At 38.9% G+C, this 21,307-nt stretch overlaps 2 protein-coding genes across 3 annotated transcripts in view; one reads left to right on the top strand and one right to left on the bottom strand.

Annotated features, from left to right (window-relative positions):
* herpud2 (HERPUD family member 2) overlaps positions 1–21,307 on the top strand; it is a 61,633-nt gene that overhangs the window by 15,917 nt on the left and 24,409 nt on the right. The window lies entirely within an intron of this gene.
* tbx20 (T-box transcription factor 20) lies at positions 1,877–16,523 on the bottom strand. 2 transcript variants are annotated; one of them, XM_069711925.1, is made up of 8 exons: positions 16,384–16,523; positions 15,136–15,373; positions 13,949–14,113; positions 12,627–12,735; positions 9,867–10,025; positions 7,054–7,160; positions 4,550–4,662; positions 1,877–3,725 (listed from the first exon to the last, which is right to left on the bottom strand). In XM_069711925.1, exons 1-8 carry the CDS (start codon positions 16,511–16,513, stop codon positions 3,397–3,399), a joined length of 1,350 nt encoding a protein of 449 aa, XP_069568026.1. In that variant the 5' UTR covers positions 16,514–16,523; the 3' UTR covers positions 1,877–3,396. The 2 variants fall into 2 exon arrangements, with proteins under 2 accessions (XP_069568026.1, XP_069568025.1); XM_069711924.1 differs by having other exon boundaries at positions 7,084–7,160.

Below are 21,307 nucleotides of genomic sequence, written 5' to 3'. Positions count from 1 at the left end.
GTAATACAGAAACTTGAATTAATAAGTGTATGTCAGCTTTGTTCTTGAAAATAATGTCATGTTTTGATTTATTTATGACAAAGAGAAAACATATTTTCAGTCAGTGAAAAAAAAAACTCAGGTGATCGGGTGGTGATATATATATTTCTCATGGTTTACAAATAACTATTTTTTTTTTGTTTTTGTTTGTTTTTTTAGATGCGGCATAGTACATTTTACACATTGTTTCCAGAGAGCAAAATAAATATATTGCACTTAAAAAAAAAAAAAATCATCAAAAACACAATCTCCTTGGGTGTCGTATTCAGATTATGGCATACAAAAGGGAACAAAACATTTTATTTATAGAAATTATTTTCAGTGGTGAGTGGAGACTCAGAAGTGAAAGTGATTCAGCATTCAGTTCAGGCTGTACATCAGAAAACCGACTCAAATTTGATTTCTAAAGCAAAAACAAGTCAAACTGGGACGTTTTAGGTTTTTTTAGATGTCAGAATAATTTTAAAGATGCTTTTTGCTCTGATCGTCATGCAGCCACAGAACAGCGTTCGAAGTGACACCTTCGATGAAGCCAACACCCCATTGATGTATTTTATAATAATTTTATAATGCTGAAGGAGGAATTTTGATTTTTGTGCGTAAATGTGACCAAAAAAACTCAAACATCAAAATTAGTTGAATCGGTGTCCTATTCCTGTGAATGATCCACCACTGTTGTAGGATTATTTTCATATTCATCTTTACAATATGATTCAACTTTAGAGTTAAACAGAAGTGAATCAAAACAGTTTGAACAAATCCAACTTTTTTTTTTTTTTTAAATGTATTTACTGCAAAATGATTAAAACTGAATTTTCAGTTTTCATAAAGAAACTTTTTTTTGTTGTTTTTTGGTAAGGGTCCTTCAAATTGTCTTTCTTTTTAATCATATTTTGCAGAAATTATTAAATATAATTATCCAACAGCTACTTTCACAATAAAGTAATTGTAGCTTAACAAATGTGAAGATTTAATGCTTTCCTTAATGTTTGAAACATGATATTAAACTGAATATATTTAGCCTTTTTAAATGCGTCACATTCAGCCATTTTCTGACATTTTATAACAGTGAATATTTTGTCAGTTTCTTTTGGACGGCAGTCAGTTTCTTCTCCACATAAACACCAACACGGACACATCTTGAGGTCCCGTCAGTCCAGAAATGGTCCGGGATCACTTATCGGTGTAGTTCTTAGTTTGTGGGACTTAAAATGAATCGTTTTAGTGGCGTAGCTTCATCGAAAGTTGTCACTCCAGGTGACGACCGAACCTGCGCTGCTTGTATTTGTATTTCTTTGTAAATTCCTAAATAAATTCCTCTCCCGGTGAGTTATTGTCACCGACTACTGCAGCTCCCGGCATCCTCCCTCTTTCCCCTTTCCTTTAAATGAGAGTCATTATTTCCAAGTGTGGACGCCTTGTCGACACGCTGCCGGCGCGGCCGTGAATCAGCTCGGTGGCGCCTGCAGCCGACCGTTCACGACCGGCGTGTTCAAATTCAACCAGTTAGAAAACACGCTCATAAGACCTCCACTTACTCGACTGAATGAAAATAGTGAATTTAAATATGGCTCTTTTTAGAAACGGATGTCTTTGAACTGCTCAGAGTTGAGGCCCGGTCACACCAGAAAGTCACCCGGCAAAATGTTGTCTTCGTGAAATCGAATTCAAGTTGTGGTCAAAAAGAGCTGGTTTGTACGACGTGTCGTCTGAAATGTTTGTTTTTTTCCGTGAAGGACAATTCGAAGAGCGAGTAAACTATTCTAACTGTCGAGCTAACAGCTAACATGATAGCAAGCAGGCTGTCAGAATTAGCTTCTTCGTATTTGCTGCTGTTTTAAGTATAAATTAGTTTAAAAAAAAAAAAAAATCTTTTAAGCAAATGAACTGTTGGCAAGCTTATTAGCCTACTTGTAAATAGATATTTAGCTTTGGGCTGTTTGGTTCGGACTTGACTCTCTTTTGTTGTGGTCTAGCTAAATTAAAAGTACATTTATGTTTCCTATTTATCTGGTTAAATATTTAATCCGTGTGAGTTATTACTTACTAGCTAACTAAACATTTGCCTGGACGCCATTGTAGTTGTTTTTCTAGTTGGTAGGCAGTTCAATGAGGATTGTAACTTTTATATTTTACAGTTTTTTTTTGTATTAGTTATTTCCCTTGAGGGTTTTTTGGTTATTTTTTTTTATTTTTTTTTTATTTTCCCTGAAGTTAAGCTTCTTTGATCTGGCAATATAAAAAAAATAAAAGGATTGACATGCTAAACGACATGGCGCTTGATAACCACGTCACAGGCTAAATGTTTTCGTTTTCTTGCGATACCATGATTGGCCACCGGGACAGTTCGGCGGCAGCTATCCCGTTCTCCGAATATATCCAGGGTGGACACGCTGCCCCGCGAGCAAATCCACCGCTTCGATGAAGATGGATTGATTTAATGAGTGGTGTGACCGGGCCTTCAAACAAAACAAAGATCCTTCGCCCCTCCACAGATGAGCTCACTCATCCCACATCCCTCCATTTAAAGTTTACCCTGTGTTCGTCTACTGCGATCAGCATGCGTCCTATGATTTTTTTTTTTTTTTTTTTTCTTTATGCGTGTCCTACAGTGAAAACGTTCCTATGAGTAAATGTAGCACGTTCGTCTTTGTACAATGTTTTTTTTTTTAACGTACGTTTTTTTTTGTTGTTGTTGTTTTTTTTGGACGTGATATTCTCGAGGTGTAACTGTGAACTGTACATATGGCTGCCGTTCTCGAAAAATGTCCAGACTGGACCTCGGTGTCCAGACGTGTCCACGGGATCGCACGGCCATCTTTAAAGCCTCGGTGGAAACCCTGTCGCCATTAGCAACCGTTAAAATGTCTAAAGGGGGGAAGGCAGGGTCTTTATACGCTACGTTTTTTTGGAAATGAGTCGAGGATCCACTTTCTGTTCTTCAAGGGCCGATTTTCAAACATGCTCCTGTTATCTTTATGGTTTTATAGTTCGTGTTGAGGTGTTAGGTGTTTGTACAGTGTCTCCGAAGTGTTCGTAGAAAGCACGCAGGGATCTGCTGGTGTTTCCGCAGGTCCAGAGGAGGGCGCTGTAGTCCGTGTCGGATTCGCCGTCAGCGCGCCGCTTCCTCGTGGCGTCGTCGCCCGCGATCGGCTCGCTCTCGCAGCTGGGGAACTATTTACAAGGACCGGAGTGGGGGTGGGGTTGGGGGGTGGGGTGGGGGTGGGGGGGTCGAATACAAACTGGATGAGGAGTGATGGAGCCGCAGTGGAGAAGTAGCGTGTTGCGCTGGGTCTGGGGCGAGCGTCACGAGCGAGGTCGGGCCGAGTCTCCTCCCACCCACCACCGGGGGCGGAGTCATACGAAGGGCGTCATGACGGTGGAGGAGTGGCGGAGTCCCTGGATGGCGGCGTAGGGCCCCTGCTGGAAGTAGTGGTGGTAGCGGGGCATGTGGAAGGAGGGGAAGGCCGGCCCGCTGCCCTGCATGGTGCCGGCCAGCGCGGTGGGCGTCAGCGGCATGCTCAGCCGGCTGTAGGGGGGCAGCGAGCCCTGGATGGGGTGGGGCAGGGAGGCGGCGCCGGCGCCCATCGCCGTCAGGGACTGCGGGTGCTGGAAGCCCGAGAAGCCCGAGGCGGTGGTGACCCAGGAGCTCAGGGAGAGGTTGTCCGAGGCGGTGAACGCCGAACCTGCAGGAAGAAGGAGAGGACGAACGTAAATATTAGGGCGGCGTGAAAATTGTTTTGTTTTTTTGTTTTTTGTTTTTTTTGGATAAGACTCGAATTTACTTCCAAAAAAAAAGAATCTAAACTGTTTTCCATCGTGTCGTAGAGCTCCGACATCGTCCCAAAAAAAAATGACACTCATCGTTGTAAAGAAAGCCGATAAACCAGCTCCACGTCCCTGATTATGTTTTATCAGTATTACTGTTACCATGGGAACGGGAGTCCAAGAAGTCGCACGGCGATGTAATCTTTAATTATAATACCTATATCACTATAGTTAAAAAAAAAAGAACAATGTTATGAATTAATACACTACAGTATATAATATATATTAATATTCTCTTCCATTTCTGTTTTACATACTTCACGTATTATTACTGCACCGTGTGTATTTTTCATATACTGCGCATACACTATACAGTATAACTCATACTGATATATACAGTATTCTTATGTATTTATCGTTAATACCCATATTGGACAGATATGAGGTCTACGACCAAATTTAAGTCGTCAACAAGCAGAAATTTGTCCCTCAAATAAAAATAATATTTACTTCTGTTTTAGTCAAATTAAGTTAAAACAACAGTTTGAGAAAATTAGAGGCTTTTTTTTTTTTTTCCTCAAAAAAAAAAAAAAAAACAACAACTATATTTTCTAACTGAACACAAACCGGCACGCTGTTGGTTTCACGTCCTGTGTCGGTGGTCGGTGTTGACGTTTGTGTGCGTGTGTGTGTGTGTGTGTGTGTGTGTGCGTGTGTGCGTGTGCGTGTAGTCGCCGCTCACCTCTGGTGTGCGCGGCGTGTCCGTCCTCGCCCAGGCCCTCCTCGTCGCCGGTGTAGGTTCGGATCGGGGATCGGGCGTACGAGTGCTTGTGGATCAGATTCTCAACACTTTCCCTGCAGCGGAAGCCGAAGAGAAAAACCCCAAAATAAATCTCTTTCTTTCATTTTAGCTACTTATTTTGTAGAAATGCATCCTGACTGTTAAATCCGTGGCGCTTTTTCTACGATATCTGTACGGACTATTGACGCATGCAGATTTCACTTTTATATTCTAATATTTGCAAACAAAACAAAGGAAACACTCTGAAATAGTTGCACTTGATCTGTTGTAGATTAGATTACTTTGAACATTTTTGCAACCGGGAGAGCAACAATATCTGACAACGTGAAAGGAAATACAATGCTTCAAAAGTTTTTTTAACAGTTATATTCACATATTTTAGAAGTTTTTGGAGAAATTGAGACCTCAAAAATACTATTGACTTTTTTTCCCCATCTATTTACATGACCTGAAACCCTTTATTTGTCATTTAAAAATTAATTTCGACACATTACAGTCTCATTATGTCCCATATTTTGACGGCTGTCGGTGTCGGTGAATGACGGCTCAGATTTCAGTGTAACGTTCTAGAAACTACGTTTTTCTTCCCTTTTGAATATTTCTGTGTATTTATGAGATGTTTTTTGTTAACAGGCTTGTTTTGTTTTTTGCCGACATATCAGATTGCGTGTTTCCGCTTCCCGCTGTGCATGTAGATTTTGGTGTGTGTGTGTGTGTGTGTGTGTGTGTGTGTGTGTGTGTGTGTGTGTGTGTGTGTGTGTGTGTGTGTGTGTGTGTGTGTGTGTGTGTGTGTGTGTGTGTGTTTAGTATCCCTAAAAGTGCATTAGCTCATTTGAGTCTTGTCAGACAGCACTTCTCAAACACAGTGACACAAATTGTTGGTGGGGGAGGTTGTGTGTGTGTGTGTGTGTGTGTGTGTGTGTGTGTGTGTGTGTGTGTGTGTGTGTGTGTGTGTGTGTGTGTGTGTGTGTGTGTGTGTGTGTGTGTGTGTGTGTGTACAGGCCAAGTAGTCTGCATCATGAGAGCCATGCGTCCACATTAGCAGCCGCCCTACCCCCTCCTCCTCCTCCTCCTCCTCCCTCCCCCTGCAGCGACCTCCCTCCTCCTTCTCCTCCTCCTCCTCCTTCTCCAATTAGGTTAGGAAAGTGCAATATCTGTCAGCAGAGGAGTACAAATGTGTGTGTTTTTATCAGCGTCAGGCCCCTCCGGCGCAGAGGCCACAGCGGACTCCCACAATGCAAGGCGGAGGGGGAGGGGGGGCGGGGCATGCTGGTTTCGATCAGTCACTGCGGCCGATTGAATTACAGTGTGTTTTAGTGCAGTGGCCGACTCCAGACTAATGTGATTTCTGCAGCTCCCGAAGATCAATTGATCAGGTCTAATTCACAGCCCTCAAAAAGAGAAAGACAGAGAAGGAGGAGAAGGAGGAGGTGGGAGAGGAGGTGATGGGGGCGGGGGGGTTTCGGCGTTCTCTGTTTGGGATGTTTGATTGAGGGAAATGGGCTGATGGTTTGATTTTGTCAGCTGATTTTGGCCGTAGTACCGGAATCGGGCATTACGAGAAGTGTGTGTTTTGGCAGCGTCCATAAAAAAAAAAAAGAGGGGGATTTGCAACTGTGTGTGTGTGTGTGTGTGTGTGTGTGTGTGTGTGTGTGTGTGTGTGTGTGTGTGTGTGTGTGTGTGTGTGTGTGTGTGTGTGTGTGTGTGTGTGTGTGTGTGTGAGACTCGTTTTGTTTATGCACAATTATAGTGAAATATAACTAGGGCGGGAAAGAAAGACACAAAGAGTACGAAGGCAGGAGACAGAGGGGACAATGTGGGAGGAAGAAATGAGGAAAATACAGAAAAGGCCAAAGATAAGAAAGAAATAACAGAAGGAGAAACAGAGGAATTGAAGAAGAAGGAAAAGAAAGAAAGACGACAATGAAGAAAGTCAAAAAACTAAGAAAGAGAAGACGAGCGAAAGGAATGACAAAGAAGGAGAGAAGAGAGAAAATGTGAAAGGAAAGAGAAAAACAAAAAGTTAAGGAGAAGAGTTTGAAGGACAGGAATACCTGGAATAAAAATAAAGATGGAGAGAAAAAGGTGCAGAAAGAATAAAAGTTTTTTTTTTTTTTTAAAAGAAGAAAACAAAGGAAAAGACCAGAAGGGGAAGAGAAGAGACGGAAAAGTAGGTCAAAAGAAAACAAAAAGACGATATGGGAAATAAAACACGAAGGATGGGAGAGAAAGAGGGAATACAAAATAAAAAAATGGAAAAGATGTAGTACGGGAAAAAAATGAATGTCGGGGACGGAAGGAGTGAAGTCAAAGAAAAGATGTGAATGAAACGACAGAAAGAAGGACGGATTCATGTTTCACACAAAAACAGAGATGAATAAACGCCGTGGCTTCATATCTAACTCTTTGTTGTTTAGTTTTATCGTCGGGTCACGGAGGTAAACAAACAGTGCAGGACCCAGAATCCCCTGTACCTCTCCATGTCCGTCAGCCGCGACGAGTCCCGGAAACCTTTGGCGAACGGGTTGCTGTCGATCTTCAGTTTGGTTATCTGGAAAAAAACAACAACAACAAAAAAACAACAACACGGAGAGAGAAACGAGTCAGTCGTCTTTTTTTTTAAACTTCGCTTTTTCTTAATTTTTTCTGTCATTTTTTTTTTTTTTCCCCTCGCTCGGTTTCTTCAACGTGCCCCTTCGCGCAGCTCGTTACCATGACGATACAAAACGCAAAATAAAAAAACGGGATTTCAAGCTTTTTACGTGTTAATTTGCTATTAATGTGCCTCCTACTGTACTTTAACTTGTTTTTTTTCCCATGAATATTTAATATTGTAGACAAAACACTAAAAGATCTGAAACCATGTTTTCAGGACCAGTTGTCAAATAGTTGAATTCCCTTCAGCTTTCACTTCACATCCCTCTATTAAAAGCTGAATTCATTATAATCCTGTAATCATAGACATGACAGAACCCTGGTTAAGTACTTAAACTGAAAGGAGACACTTGTACTTTTAAATCTCTTTTACTTTAGTTAACTCCATAAAAAAATGCCGGACATTGAATTTGAACTTTCTACTATGGTAAAAAAATATATATATAAATTACAAATCTCTTGCTGGTTTCCCACACCTCTCGTAAACAAGCAAAGCAAATTGCAGGTTGATATAAAAGCGAGCTATTGTTTTTACAATAGTTTGATTAATTAAGAAACAACAATAGTACCTATAAACGTGTAATTTCACGCACTTGTAGCTTATACGTTCCCACTGATTTACAAAAAAACTGTAGTTGTATGAAACAACCCTTTTTTGTTTTGGTCAATGAGCAACATGTTCCGCATGTATAATACAGTAATCACAACAATAACACCGTTGTCTGTTTTTCTTGGTTATTTAGATATAAAAAAAATTTTTTAAAAACGTTGCACTATTGTTTAGTTAGTTTTAATTGAATTATTATATTTTATTATACTCTATTTTATTGTATATACTGTGCATTTTTATATTTAACATTTTTTACTGTTATTTTATTTCTTTCTTGTATCTATAAATGCTGCTGTAGTGAAAGAATTTCCCCTTGGGGATTAATAAAGTATCTATCTATCTATCTATCTATCTATCTATCTATCTATCTATCTATCTATCTATCTATCTATCTATCCATCTATCCATCTATCTATCTATCTATCTATCTATCTATCTATCTATCTATCTATCTATCTATCTATCTATCTATCTATCTATCTATCTACATCTCTATCTATCTATCTATATACATCTCTATCTATCTATCTATCTATCTATCTATCTATCTATCTATCTATCTATCTATCTATCTATCTATCTATCTATCTATCTATCTATCTATCTATCTATCTATCTATCTATCTATCTATCTATCTATCTATCTATCTATCTATACATCTCTATCTATCTATCTATCTATCTATCTATCTATCTATCTATCTATCTATCTATCTATCTATCTATCTATCTATCTATCTATCTATCTATCTATCTATCTATCTATATACATCTCTATCTATCTATCTATATACATCTCTATCTATCTATCTATCTATCTATCTATCTATCTATCTATCTATCTATCTATCTATCTATCTATCTATCTATCTATCTATCTATCTATCTATCTATCTATCTATCTATCTATCTATCTATATATACATCTATCTATCTATCTATCTATCTATCTATCTATCTATCTATCTATCTATCTATCTATCTATCTATCTATCTATCTATCTATCTATCTATCTATCTATCTATCTATCTATCTATCTATCTATCTATATACATCTCTATCTATCTATCTATCTATCTATCTATCTATCTATCTATCTATCTATCTATCTATCTATCTATCTATCTATCTATCTATCTATATATCATCTATCTATCTATCTATCTATCTATCTATCTATCTATCTATCTATCTATCTATCTATCTATCTATCTATCTATCTATCTATCTATCTATCTATCTATCTATCTATCTATCTATCTATCTATCTATCTATCTATCTATCTATCTAGCTAAGCGTAGGTTGTAGTATCTGCCCACCAGGGGGCGCTGCAGAAAAGTGTTAGCATGATTTTTTTTTCCTCAGATAGGAAGCCAGTTAGATTGTTACCACTGTTGTAATTTTAAGAAATCCTACGTATTTAAGTCCTTTTATATAAATTTAAGTAACATTGATTTAGTCCATATATGCACTAAAAAAAAAATGAGATGGAAGCTCACAGGGTTTCTGGTTTAGTGCATCCTCATGTAAAAGGGACATATTTTGTTGTTTTTTTCCTCAAAACGGGGAGTTTCAGTCTGAAGCTCAGACGGTCGAGTCTTCGGGAGAAATCCGGTTTTATTTACCGATACTAACGTTGGTTTTATCGTATCGTCGTTTGCGTTTTGGATCTCGTGAGTTTATAAATGCGCGGTTAGTTTCTGGAGCTTTCACATCGTATCCCTTGATTCTTCCTCCTTTCATTCTCGACTTAAAAAGCATGAATGTTTGTTTATGTCTGTCTGTTTTTCGTTTTGTCTTTTGCACACCGAGAGAACAAGTTACAACCGGAGTCAAACTCCTTGTATGTGTAAACATACCTGGCCAATAAAGCCGATTCTGATTAAAAGTGCTTAATCAGCACAACTCCAACGAGCTCCAGAACAGCTACTTAGACAGAGCTCGTGCCTTTTCCCTGTTCCTGCCGTTCGACCCCACGCCGGCCACTCACCAGCTGGTTCTGGTAGGCCGTGACGGCGGTGAAGACGGTCTCCACGAAGACGAAGGTGCGGAACTCCTCGGATTTGAGGTTGAGCAGCGAGGCGGTGTGGTCCTTCTTCTTGATGATGTGGACCCGCGGCTGGTACTTGTGCATGGAGTTGAGGATGATCTGCAGAGAGGGGGGAGGACAGAGATGACGTACAGTACGTGGTGGAGGTGGCGGTGGGGGGGAGGAGAGGGGGAGAGGGGGACTGTGACAGAGCACATCGAGATAAAAACGTCTGCTGGAAACTATTTCAAAGGGATCGTTTAGGTTTTGAAGAAAAAGACTAAAATCATCTTCTTTCAAAGAGCTCCGTTGTCGTCTGTTTTGCACCGGTCGACGTGTTCAGTCATGAAAACACACACTGCAGTTTATTTTCATTCGATCCCAAACACACGCACGCGCGCACACACGCACACACACACACACACACACACACACACACACACACACACACACACACACACACACACACACACACACACACACACACACACACACACACACACACACTCCTGCCCCTGGAAATATCCGTTAACACACCAAACGCATATTAATCGGCAGCTGAAAATAGTCCCCAGCAAAATGCACTATATCCTTTACAGACTTAAATATATAAATATATATATTTATATATTTCCTCTTCAGTAGGAAACCACAGACGGACTCGCACCTTATTTTTATGTCCTTTCATAGATAAGATATTATTATTTAAAATGCTCAGGGAAAGTACGGCTCTTTTAGTCGGTGGCTTAATCTCAGTAAAATGTTAAGAAGTAGGACTTTAAGAGATAACGTAAGATATCTGTAAATACATAATATTTAATAGTTTGATTCAATTAATCTGCCAACATTGCAACAGGAATTAAATCAAAAGATTCTGTTTCAGGTGATGAAAAAACAAAATACAAAATTGCTTAAAGTCAAGATTTAACTTTCAATCTTTTTCAATCAGAATGAATGAGAAGTCCTGAAATTGTTATATATTAATATAATCGACATTTTCCTGATGACAAAGATCAAAAGCTCCACACTAAACGGGCCGGACCTCACGGCCAAATGATAATTTTTGTATATTTTATATGCGGCAGCTTAATGTTATCGTTCCTGATATTTTACATTTCATAAATATATTAAAATGCTGCTAATAACCAGCCACCAAAATAATAAATATTGTAATAATGAAGGGAGAAAAAAAAACCCGGCATTTTGCTTTGCTTCCATCTTTGTTCAGCGTTTCACATATTTTCAAAATAAAATCCACATCCAGCTGATTTAAATTGTAAATTAAGAAGGCGGGGGAAAACAAGTTTGTAAAGTAACAGAGAGGGATGTAGAGAAGAAGAGTAAAAACGCTGCGCGAGGGACGCTGTGATTGAGAAGAGTGTGAACAGATAAAGTTGTTAGCAGGTTGACAATTTTTCCTCCACAATCGTTCTCGTCTGGCTGCAGCCCAGGAAAATGTTTATATTTGTCTTCCTGATTCAGGCCAGTAATTATCGAGTATGATAAAACCAAAAAAATGTAATGTGTCATACAGATAACTGACTGCAGAGTTGTAAGGGATGAAGGGATGCAGACGACCCAAAAGGTTCAACAATATTTCTGCATAAGAATGCAAAGAAAAGAATTATTTAGTCACAATACTTTTCAGTTTTTAGCACGTTTTCTGTGTGTCACTTATATTTTTAATGATTATTTTAACACGATTTACTTTTTAAAGGTTACCTCTGCATTAAAAACGAGCGAGCAACAGCTTACATAATTATTTCATTCATTCATTCATTTATGTGTCTCAAGTCAAAACATAAATATCATGAATTGATCAGCGGACGGGCGTTTGTTGTTGCGCTTTGCTTCAGATTTATTTTTCCTAATTTTCAGGTTTCAGCTCTTATATAATCTAGAATCACAGAAACGACAGCAACAACTAAACAACAAAAAAGTATTATATAAAACATGTCTGGTCACCAAATGATGGGGAAATATTATTTCTGTGTTCAAGGATTTCTCAAAAAAAAATAAAAAAAAAAAGGAAATCTTAATTTAATGGGAAAATGATCTTACTCTTGAAACAAAGATGTGTACATGTTGTATCTCTCCTTAAAGCAAAACGAAAATAGAGTCAGGAGTGTATTCTTAGACTTAGTGACCACACCCTTTAAGATAATAATGACCTTGTTTCCCAGACTGTCTCCTACGGAGGCTTATAAATGGATAAACGTTATTTGTTTAATTTTTTTTTTTTTTTTATAAGTTGCTTTGTGTTTTGGGTTCCTGCCGGTGCTTGTTTATGATGTCTTCACCGAAAGTAGGATTAAAGGAGCAATTTAATTAGGTCTATAATTTCACTTTTCAAGTTTTTATCTCTGACAGAGACAGTGGAGCCCTGTAGCTACTTTAAAATACACACTTTGATTAATATGCACAATTATAGGCTACCGTAATACAATTTTGAGTCACAAAGCAGAATCTCTAACCAAAGAACAAAGTTAAATCTAAAATTGAGTTCAGTGAAATTAGATTCATTTTAGCTTTTATTTGATTTAAGGATTTGTAAAACTTTAGCTTAAGGCTGGTTTTTTGTTGTTGTTTTTTTCACCTGAATAATTATAACAAGGATTGATAGGCTCTACGTGACGTGTTGTTTTTTGTTTGTTTGTTTGTTTGTTTTTTTTTTTACTTTTCTCGGGACAAAACAAGCGGGGGAAATAAACCGGTGCTCACGTGTCCGTGTTGGTCCAGCTCGTTGTTCGTCAGCTTGACTTTCTCGAAGGAAACCATTTGCTTCATGAGCTGCTCCCCGGTGAACGGCGAGTCCGGGTGGACGTACAACCTGTCGGAGAAGAAGAAGAAGATGAAGAAGAAGAAGGAGAAGAAGAAGAACACAGCGAGCTCTGATTGGCTGAGAGGCAACGTCCCATAACCCAATCACCGCGCAGCCGCGAACCACCTTTGACTGGCGACACGAAACGAGTTGCTTGGCAACCGTCTCCGAGTAAAACTAAACGGGAGGGTTAAATTATTCGGATTTCTTTTTAATTAATTAATTTTTTTAACTATTTTTGAGGATATTTTAGTGTTAGGGAGTAATGTTTTTTTTTTATTTTATTTTTTTAAAAGGTATGTAATTAAAAGCAAAAGGATTTTGAGAAATACGTCACACGTGTGACCTACCAACCCTGAACATGAAAGCAACATACGTTGAAAATGATTTTTTTTCTTTTAAATGGATATTGGAGATTGTATACAGGGTATTCTTTCTTTATTTTATTTTTTTTTTTTTTTTTTAAAGTAGGCTAAATAATCCCCAAAATGACTTTATAATTAGCAACTAGTGTTTCAAAGCAGTGCAGGAAAATCTGCCGGATGTGTAGTGAACCTGGAACTTTCTTTGAAATGTTATTGTGTTAAAATGTTTTAATGTTTTGAGTATATATATATAAAAAAATTTTTTTTAAAAAGCTACTGAAAAAACACACAATATTCGTTCTCATTGCTGTCAAAAACCTTCGTTTCAGAAAAAGAAAAAGAAAAAGCACAGGACCTGGTGGAGTGAAAACACTGACTTCAATCAGCACGTGTGAATGAAGGTACCGAAAGGCTTCCTGGTAAATATTACATTATTTAATTGCTCCTAAATTACGGTGGTGGAGACGCACTGCTCTTTCTTTTTAGGCAATTTTTTTTTTATTTACGAGTTTATCTGTTCAATTAAAAAAAACAAAAAAACAAAGCAATCCCACCATATTTTTTTCTAATGCCATCAAATAGGAAACATTTAATTTTAGCTGCATGCTTTTTATAGGTGGCAGAAAATTGGAATTCAACCTTTTATCATTAAGTAAGTTCCCCAATAAAGTTAAACAAATAGCCCAATGTAAAAAAAAAAGAAAGAAAATAAATCCTGTTGGCCTCATCTTTTATTTAGTTGTTGTTTTTTTTCGAACTTCTTTCTGGATTTTTTTTAATTTTTTAAATTTACTCTCGTCGTTACGCCAGCTGTAAAACCGCGTGTTTGTTATATGACATGAACGTGGTCTCTGTACCTGGCGGGCAGAGGGGGGTCGGCCTTCCCGGCTACCAGCCAGGAGGAGCGGTGGTAGGCGTACCGGTACCGCTTGTTGTCCACCGGGACGATGTCCATCAACACGATGTACTTCGAGTCCTGGTCCACCCCGGAGAAAGAGACCCGGATGGTCGGAAACATCCTCCTGATGGTGACAGGTTATATTAATATCAGTATTAGGTCTATACACTTAAAGCGTGACAGTTGTACACGTGTTTTACTATGGCGGAATTAAATTATATTTGGGTTACTACTCGTATATTATTCATTTTTTTAAGTGTAGCCTATTCGTTGTGCAAGAATATATTTGTTTAAGCTTAATTAACCTGAAACTTAACTCGACGTCTGTCTAAATAAAAAAAAAAAAAAAACGAATAATAAGATTTCTAATTCACAAGTAATAAATAGTCTTATAATATTTGTGGTTAAAATGTAAAATACGACTTTTTTTTTGGGTGCAGAATAAAAGTTGGACACATTTATTTTCTTGGATCAAAAGTTATCAACAGTAATAAGCTAAAGTCTGAAAATATTGTAATGATCATCTTTAATGCATGTCATGTAGGCTATATTGGTTTTTGTTGCACGAGCTCTGCAGTTTGTTAAAACACCATGACCTCGTTGTCCTCGGTGGCAGCTGACATTGTGCAAGAATATAATGTTGCATAAAACACTTTACAGGATATATGACATGGAGTTTTATTTCGTGATATAGTGAGATATTTATCTTTCCTAATTGAAGTGCATATACTTGTGTGCACCGGGGTCTTAACCTGTAGTGTTTTGTTTTGTTGGTTGTTTTTTTTTTTACACATGGATGGATCTGAGGTCAGTGAAACATTAGGTTGCGGTGTAGCTGTCGTTTGACAACGTGTTAGTGAAGTCTTCTGATCTTCTGCTCATGTGTGAAGAAAAATCACAGAGAGCTGCAGAGATTTATTCTTAATTTTAGATTTTTTTTTTTTTTTTTTAAACCCAGGGAAGACTTTTGTCACATAGGGCCTCAGGAGCCTAATATTTATTTGATTTATTTTCTCACTTTATCATCAGATCTACCAGGTATGCCCCCCCCCCTTTTTCCCTTCCCCCCTGTTTTTCCAATGTACTCTTTTAAAATTATATATAATTATAAATAAAAAATAATAAGAAAAAACAGCCGTTTATAACCTTCCAGACTTGGTGATGATCATCTCGGTGCCGAGCTCGTGAAATTTGTCCCACAGCTCTTTGGTCTCGAGGCTGCACGAGATCTTGGCCATCTCCTCGCTGGGGATGCCGGGATTGGTGGGGATGAGCGGCTCCGTGCACACCGTGGGCGCGCTCCCGCTGAAGTCCCCGTGCCCGTCCAGAGAGGACAGGTCGGCCAGAGACTGCTGGTTGCAGGAGGACTTCTCCACGAACTGCTCTGTTGTAGGTAGAGAGGACGTGAAAACAGGCACAAAATACAGTCAAGATTAGTCTCATTTTATTTTTTAATTACTGACATCAGGGAATGGAAAATCTGGCAAACTGATAATAAAAAAATATATATGTAGGTTCATACATTCTAATATTGTTATTATATATGTAAAAGAAAGGCCAAATAAAAGACTGGCTGCATTTTATATTTGGTATTTTCTTCTATCAAAACATTCCACATAAGTGGAAAGCAGCCTGTTTCACAATATAACTCAAAATATAAAAAATAAATGGCAATAATACTAATGATAATAATAGCCTAACTCTGTTATGTCTGGCTGTGCTTTTATTTAGTATTATCATGAATATTAATAATAATAATGATAATAATAAACAGGTATTTTGAATAGATCTATGTAATACAAAAAATTTTAAAAACTGGAACACATTGCAAAAATAAAAGCTTCAAATAGCACAAGAGCTCCTTATAATGTATTAAATAATATTCTGGTAGAGAGTGAACATCACATTACCATTTATTTCCAGTAAAATTCAGACGATTTGTAAAACAAGAACATTTTACATCATCTTCAAACCAACTGAACTTTTTACGTTTAAAATCATGTATTAATAGCCTATTTCAACCAGTATGTTTAACAGTTTTACATTTTGATTGTCAGAAGTTGCACATTAGAAACTAAATGAAGGGTATTTGTTAGATCATAGGATGCTTTATAGACTTTTCTGGTACTGTATTTATTCCGATTATTTACTTTTACACATTGTCAAGCCTCGACTGACTGACATCCTTATTTATTTAATTGTGTTTCCTTCCCCAGTCATTTTCTTCTCATATTATCACACTTACATGTTCTATTATTTTCTATTCCTACTTCTCCTCATATTTCCTTGCCTCAGCGTGAAGGTTGTGCGTTACCGAGCTCCGTTAACACCTGCACTGCACCACTAAACTCGTATTTAGCCGGGGAAAAGTTTTCTATCTGACTTCCATCTTACCGAGAGGCTTGATGGTGTTCTCCTCCGCCTCCTTGTCCTTATTGGGCTTCCCGCTGGACATCAGGGCGGCTATGGAGAACGCATTTGCCCGGGATGAGAGCTGCGGTTTCGGGGATGACGTGTACTCCATGTCGGTTTAAAAAAAAAAAAAAAAAAAAAAAAAGACTTGGAAGCAAAATATTCCCCCTTTTGATTACAGAACAAACAAACAAAACAAAACAAACAAAAAAAAAATCCTCCAGAAAACGCTCCGCCTTGCTTTGGACTCCCGGCGAAGGACACAGGCAGCGAAAAATTTACGCGCAGCTTCTCCTCCGTCTCTGGCCCCTGAACTGGATCAAATACTCGCCACTTTGGAAGAGACACTTGTCACTGCCGAGTCGGGAGTCTCGTTGGATTCATGGTGAAGCTGTAAGGCGCAGAAGGGGGGCTGACTCCAAACACTTGCGCGCGTCCCGCGGTGCCAGATCTGAGGGCCGGCTGCTCTTTGGGGGAGACTTCAGTCCGGCTCACCCTCCCCTTATAATTCCAGTCTGCCCTCCAATCGCTGCCTCTGCCTCCACGTCACTCTCCCACTGTCCCACAGCGGCCCTGATACCGAGCAGCCAATTAAATAACCTGCAGGCTGTCAGGTTTTTTTTGTTTTTTTTTTCATGTCAAAGACCCCAAACACACACACACACACACACACACACACACACACACACACACACACACACACACACACACACACACACACACACACACACACACACACACACACACACACAGAGAGAGAGAGAGAGAGAGAGTGTGTGTTTGTAGAGGACTAATGTGAGATTATTATAGCTCGTCTGTTGCCGGGACGTGATGACAGAAGGAAATGACAAACATATGGTTATGATAGGAAAATGTAATTCTTGGGTGTCATTGCACAATATTAGGGAGGGGGAAAATAAAACATTGGACTTTACTTTGTATATTTGGTGCCCTCTCGAGGGCCCCGAGACCACATGTTGGGAACCACAAACCCGGAATGTCAACAACCAAGATTTTCCTGGAGCCTTGTGGTGCTGTTTGAGAATTATTGACAGCAGTGAGATGAAGATGACAGCTTTACTCTCCGAATCAAAATCCCCTACTGAGAGTAGAAAAAAAATGAAGAAGAAAAAAACAAAACACTGAAGCATTTTTTTTTTTTAGTCAAATCTGATCCGTAACGTGGAAAAAAAAAAAAAAGAAGTTTTTCTCCCCTGTTACTGCAAAAACATCCGCATACCAACATACCTAATATAATATCTGATATATGACAATGCGATTAATATATTTCATCATTACATTGTGGTGTGTTGTAAGAAACAGTCGGACTCTGAGCAGCCACAGTAGCAGCCAGAAAATGCAACAGTTCACTTCAGCAGAAATGGATGAATTCACTGGCACGTTGCCACTTTCATGCATTAGCTGGTGTTTGGTGCTACAGATTTGCCACTGCAATTAATCCCCATGTATTCCTCTTTGATTTCTACAGTCAGGTTTATTGTTATTTTCAGGTGGATTGTTACATCTAAATTAGTTTTTAAACGGATGTTCTCATCAAATATCTCCTGCATCACCCATCTTTAATTTGTTTATATATAAGAAAACAAGTTACTTATTTACTAAAACAAAGCGTGTGTCTGTCAAAACCTTTTTTAACATATGAGCCTGAAATTTGGTCAATTTGTGATCAAGAAGTGTGGGAACCAGGAAACGTACGATTTAAAGTTTTATATTCATTTTTAGTTGGTTTACTGTAAAACAATGTTAAAAAAAAATAAAAGAAGTGTGCCAGTCAATGCATTCACTGTCCTATATTTTAATGGGGATGTATAGTTTAAGTAATCTGCAATTATAGTCAGTCTCTTCTGCAATGAATGCCAATAATAACCACGGTTCTGTGATGTTTACACGAGAGTTTATTGAGCATATCAAGCAGTAGAAAATGGAAAAATCACACAAAAGAGACCCCAGAAAGAAGTTAAATACATAAACTGAAACGTCCATTCATCTTAAAATGTCGTTTAAACTGCAGGCGACTCATTTTATGAAAGCTGAAACTCAAAAAAACATAAAGAAAAAGAACACGGGGGTGAAATTATGCAACTTAGTTCTCAATCCGACCCGCGTTTTTGAGTCGGTTAGCTCTGTGATGTTTAAAGGAGAAGTTTTTAAACATAAAAAGCAATAAACGGGTGTGAGATCGGGCAGAAACGGGTTGAAAAGGGCACAGAAAAGTGAAATTATGCTTCGTGTCTAATTCTCCATCCACAGAAAGCTGTTGTAGCACCATTTCTTTCCACCTAAAATCACCACTTGGGTGAGTCGCTAATTCTTTAGTTTCCTAATTAACGTTTTTTGTAAAATGCAGCGACACCCAGCAGGATGACGGCTGTTGAACGTCTCCAAATCCAGACGAGGTGAACTGAGCTTCATGAGATGTCCAGTTTGACCTGCTGCGACCATCCGTGGATGCTGCTGTTTGTCCTCAAATCTATGACACTGACAATCCTGCCTGATCCTTCGCATAAACTCCAACCTGAACCCATAAAAACCCTTTAAAAAAAAAGTCTGAATCCCTCCAACAGCTCTCAGAAGTCTGAAAGAGAGGATCAACTGACATGTCCTCACTTTCCCAAGATCTAAAAACCCAAACTGGCCATTGCAAAGACAGCCTTAAAAGTACACACACACACACACACACACACACACACACACACACACACACACACACACACACACACACACACACACACACACACACACACACACACACACAGGGACCTTATTGAGTGCAGGGGCAGCAGAGTTGGGTTAATCCGTTCTATGACACACACCAGTAAGCACCTAATCTTTCACGCACACACACACACACACACACACACACACACACACACACACACACACACACACACACACACACACACACACACACACACACACACACACACACACACACATAGCTTTCACGTGACAACAGGAAATTCACATAATTTTTTTTTTATGGGGCCTTCTGGCAACAGTAATAATTTGCTCCAACAGTAGCAGCACCGGTTGGTTTTCATGGTGACAACCGACCGGCCTGCAGGTTCTGCCAGGTTCAGGCTGCCCCAACTCTTATCACCTCATCACCGTCCTCATGTCACTCGTTCAAGTATTATATCAAAAACTTTCAAGACAGATTAAACACGTTTTTTTTTATTATTATTTCCCTTGCTTTTAACTTGATAGAGACTGAATCCGGTCTAGACGTCCCCTTAATGCACCACAGCCAATCAGAGAGAACCAAATCTGAGCTCTAAAACCAGAGGTTTTCGAGGAGCACCTGAAGGCATCGTGGGTTGTTTTTTTTTTCCGAAGTGCTGACTTCATATTTTTTTTTTTTGTGTGTGTGTTTATGTATGTGTGTGTGTGTGTGTGTGTCCTCAATGTCACTGTCTCTCCTTCCCTGAGAGATGGAGGCTCGCTCGGCCGCCGTGCCACAGACCGGCCGAGCAGCAGCTAAACCCATTAAGGAGACTCCTGAATGCAAATCCGCTGCTGCAGATATTTAATAAGAGACCTGCGCCAGCAGATTCGATTACCTCGCAATTGCCAGTTGGATAATGTGCTAAAAGCTTTCCCACTTTAAGCGTTACTCCTTACTGAATATTATTCACACTTTGAGGGGGGCCCGGTGCAGCCTTAAAGAAACCGGCGCACAGATGGAGGAGGAGGCGGGGGGGGGGGAGGGGGGTATGTTGGTGCCTTTCAAAGCTGAATTCAGGATGAGTCACAGGACAAACACAGAAATGAAGGAGTAACAGTCACTGACTGGGAGAGTGACCACTGGATAAGTCTACTTTTCCCTCATACTGCTATAATATTAGTGCCTAAAACCTACTTATAAGACGATTTCATCTTTTAAAAATGAAATAAAAATCACAGTTTTAACTATATTTAAAAACAAACAGACACTTCAAATTTATCTATTTAACTCCTTTTCTGGGCTCCTTTTAAAGAAGACACCAAGATACCACTATATTCATGAACACAGATTGCTTATTTGTTCATATCCATGAAAATATAGGACATTGAATACGCAATGTACTTTGTAAAAGTGTTTCACTATCAATTCAAAACCAATTATACCTTTTAAATAATCTTTACATTTTGTGGTTTGAACACTTCTTATTCCACACGTTTCCCAAATTTCAGGCTGATATGTATGTTTTAATGTCTTTTTGACACTTACTCTGTAATTCACGTGGTTGCGTTCAGCCCCTCCCGCCCCCGCCCAATCCCTTTTTTTTTTTTTTTTTTTTTACCCTAAATGATGTCAATTTAGTCTTTTGTTAAGTAGAACTGAAGAATGATGTCAATCAATCAAGAAAACTCAACTTGTTTTGAGTCTTCATGAGCATTTTCATGAACACAACGAAATTCCTTGTTATCAAAGAAGTGTAATTATTTAGTCCAGGAACTTTACATCTATTCATAATCTTTAGGTTTTACACTCTAAAAAAACTCACAGGTCTTTTCATTTTAAAATGTTGAAAACACCTAAAGAATACTTTTTATATATACGTTGGAAACAACCGTAAATATTCCTTCTGTCATCAGCTTTCTTTAACTCTAAACGATTAAAAAAAACAACAACAAAAAAACAACGTTTTTGGGGAGTCAGAGCAGATTGAATGTGTTAGAATAGATGCGGTTGCAGAGCTTCGTGCCCTTCCTGCCAACACAACGCGAGTGTTTCATCGGTGGCAGGAGATAACAGGATAGGTGACGGCTCGCCACGCTGAGAGCCTTCACAGCACTCAGGGATATGACCACCAAACCATCCCGACGATTATATCCTCCGGATAAATGGCCGCGGCTCGAAAAGGTCAGCAACGAACGACAGCCAATTCCCCGCAGAGTGGAA

This window comes from Brachyistius frenatus, unplaced genomic scaffold (genome assembly GCF_029030835.1).
Source record: "Brachyistius frenatus isolate BFR_SWC_R1_liver_20210118 unplaced genomic scaffold, ASM2903083v1 Contig_104, whole genome shotgun sequence".
In the NCBI taxonomy this organism is placed as follows: Eukaryota; Metazoa; Chordata; class Actinopteri; family Embiotocidae; genus Brachyistius; species Brachyistius frenatus.
The sequence above is the reverse complement of the archived record's forward strand: the minus strand, read 5'-3'. Positions and strand labels throughout refer to the sequence as shown.

Coding starts and splice junctions, on each gene's coding strand:
- tbx20 (XM_069711925.1), bottom strand. CDS start 16,513: ATGGAGTACACGTCATCCCCGAAACCGCAGCTCTCATCCCGGGCAAAT. Junction 15,374..16,383: donor GAACACCATCAAGCCTCTCG/GTAAGATGGAAG, acceptor TACCTACAACAG/AGCAGTTCGTGGAGAAGTCC. Junction 3,726..4,549: donor ACACGCCGCGCACACCAGAG/GTGAGCGGCGAC, acceptor TTCTTCCTGCAG/GTTCGGCGTTCACCGCCTCG.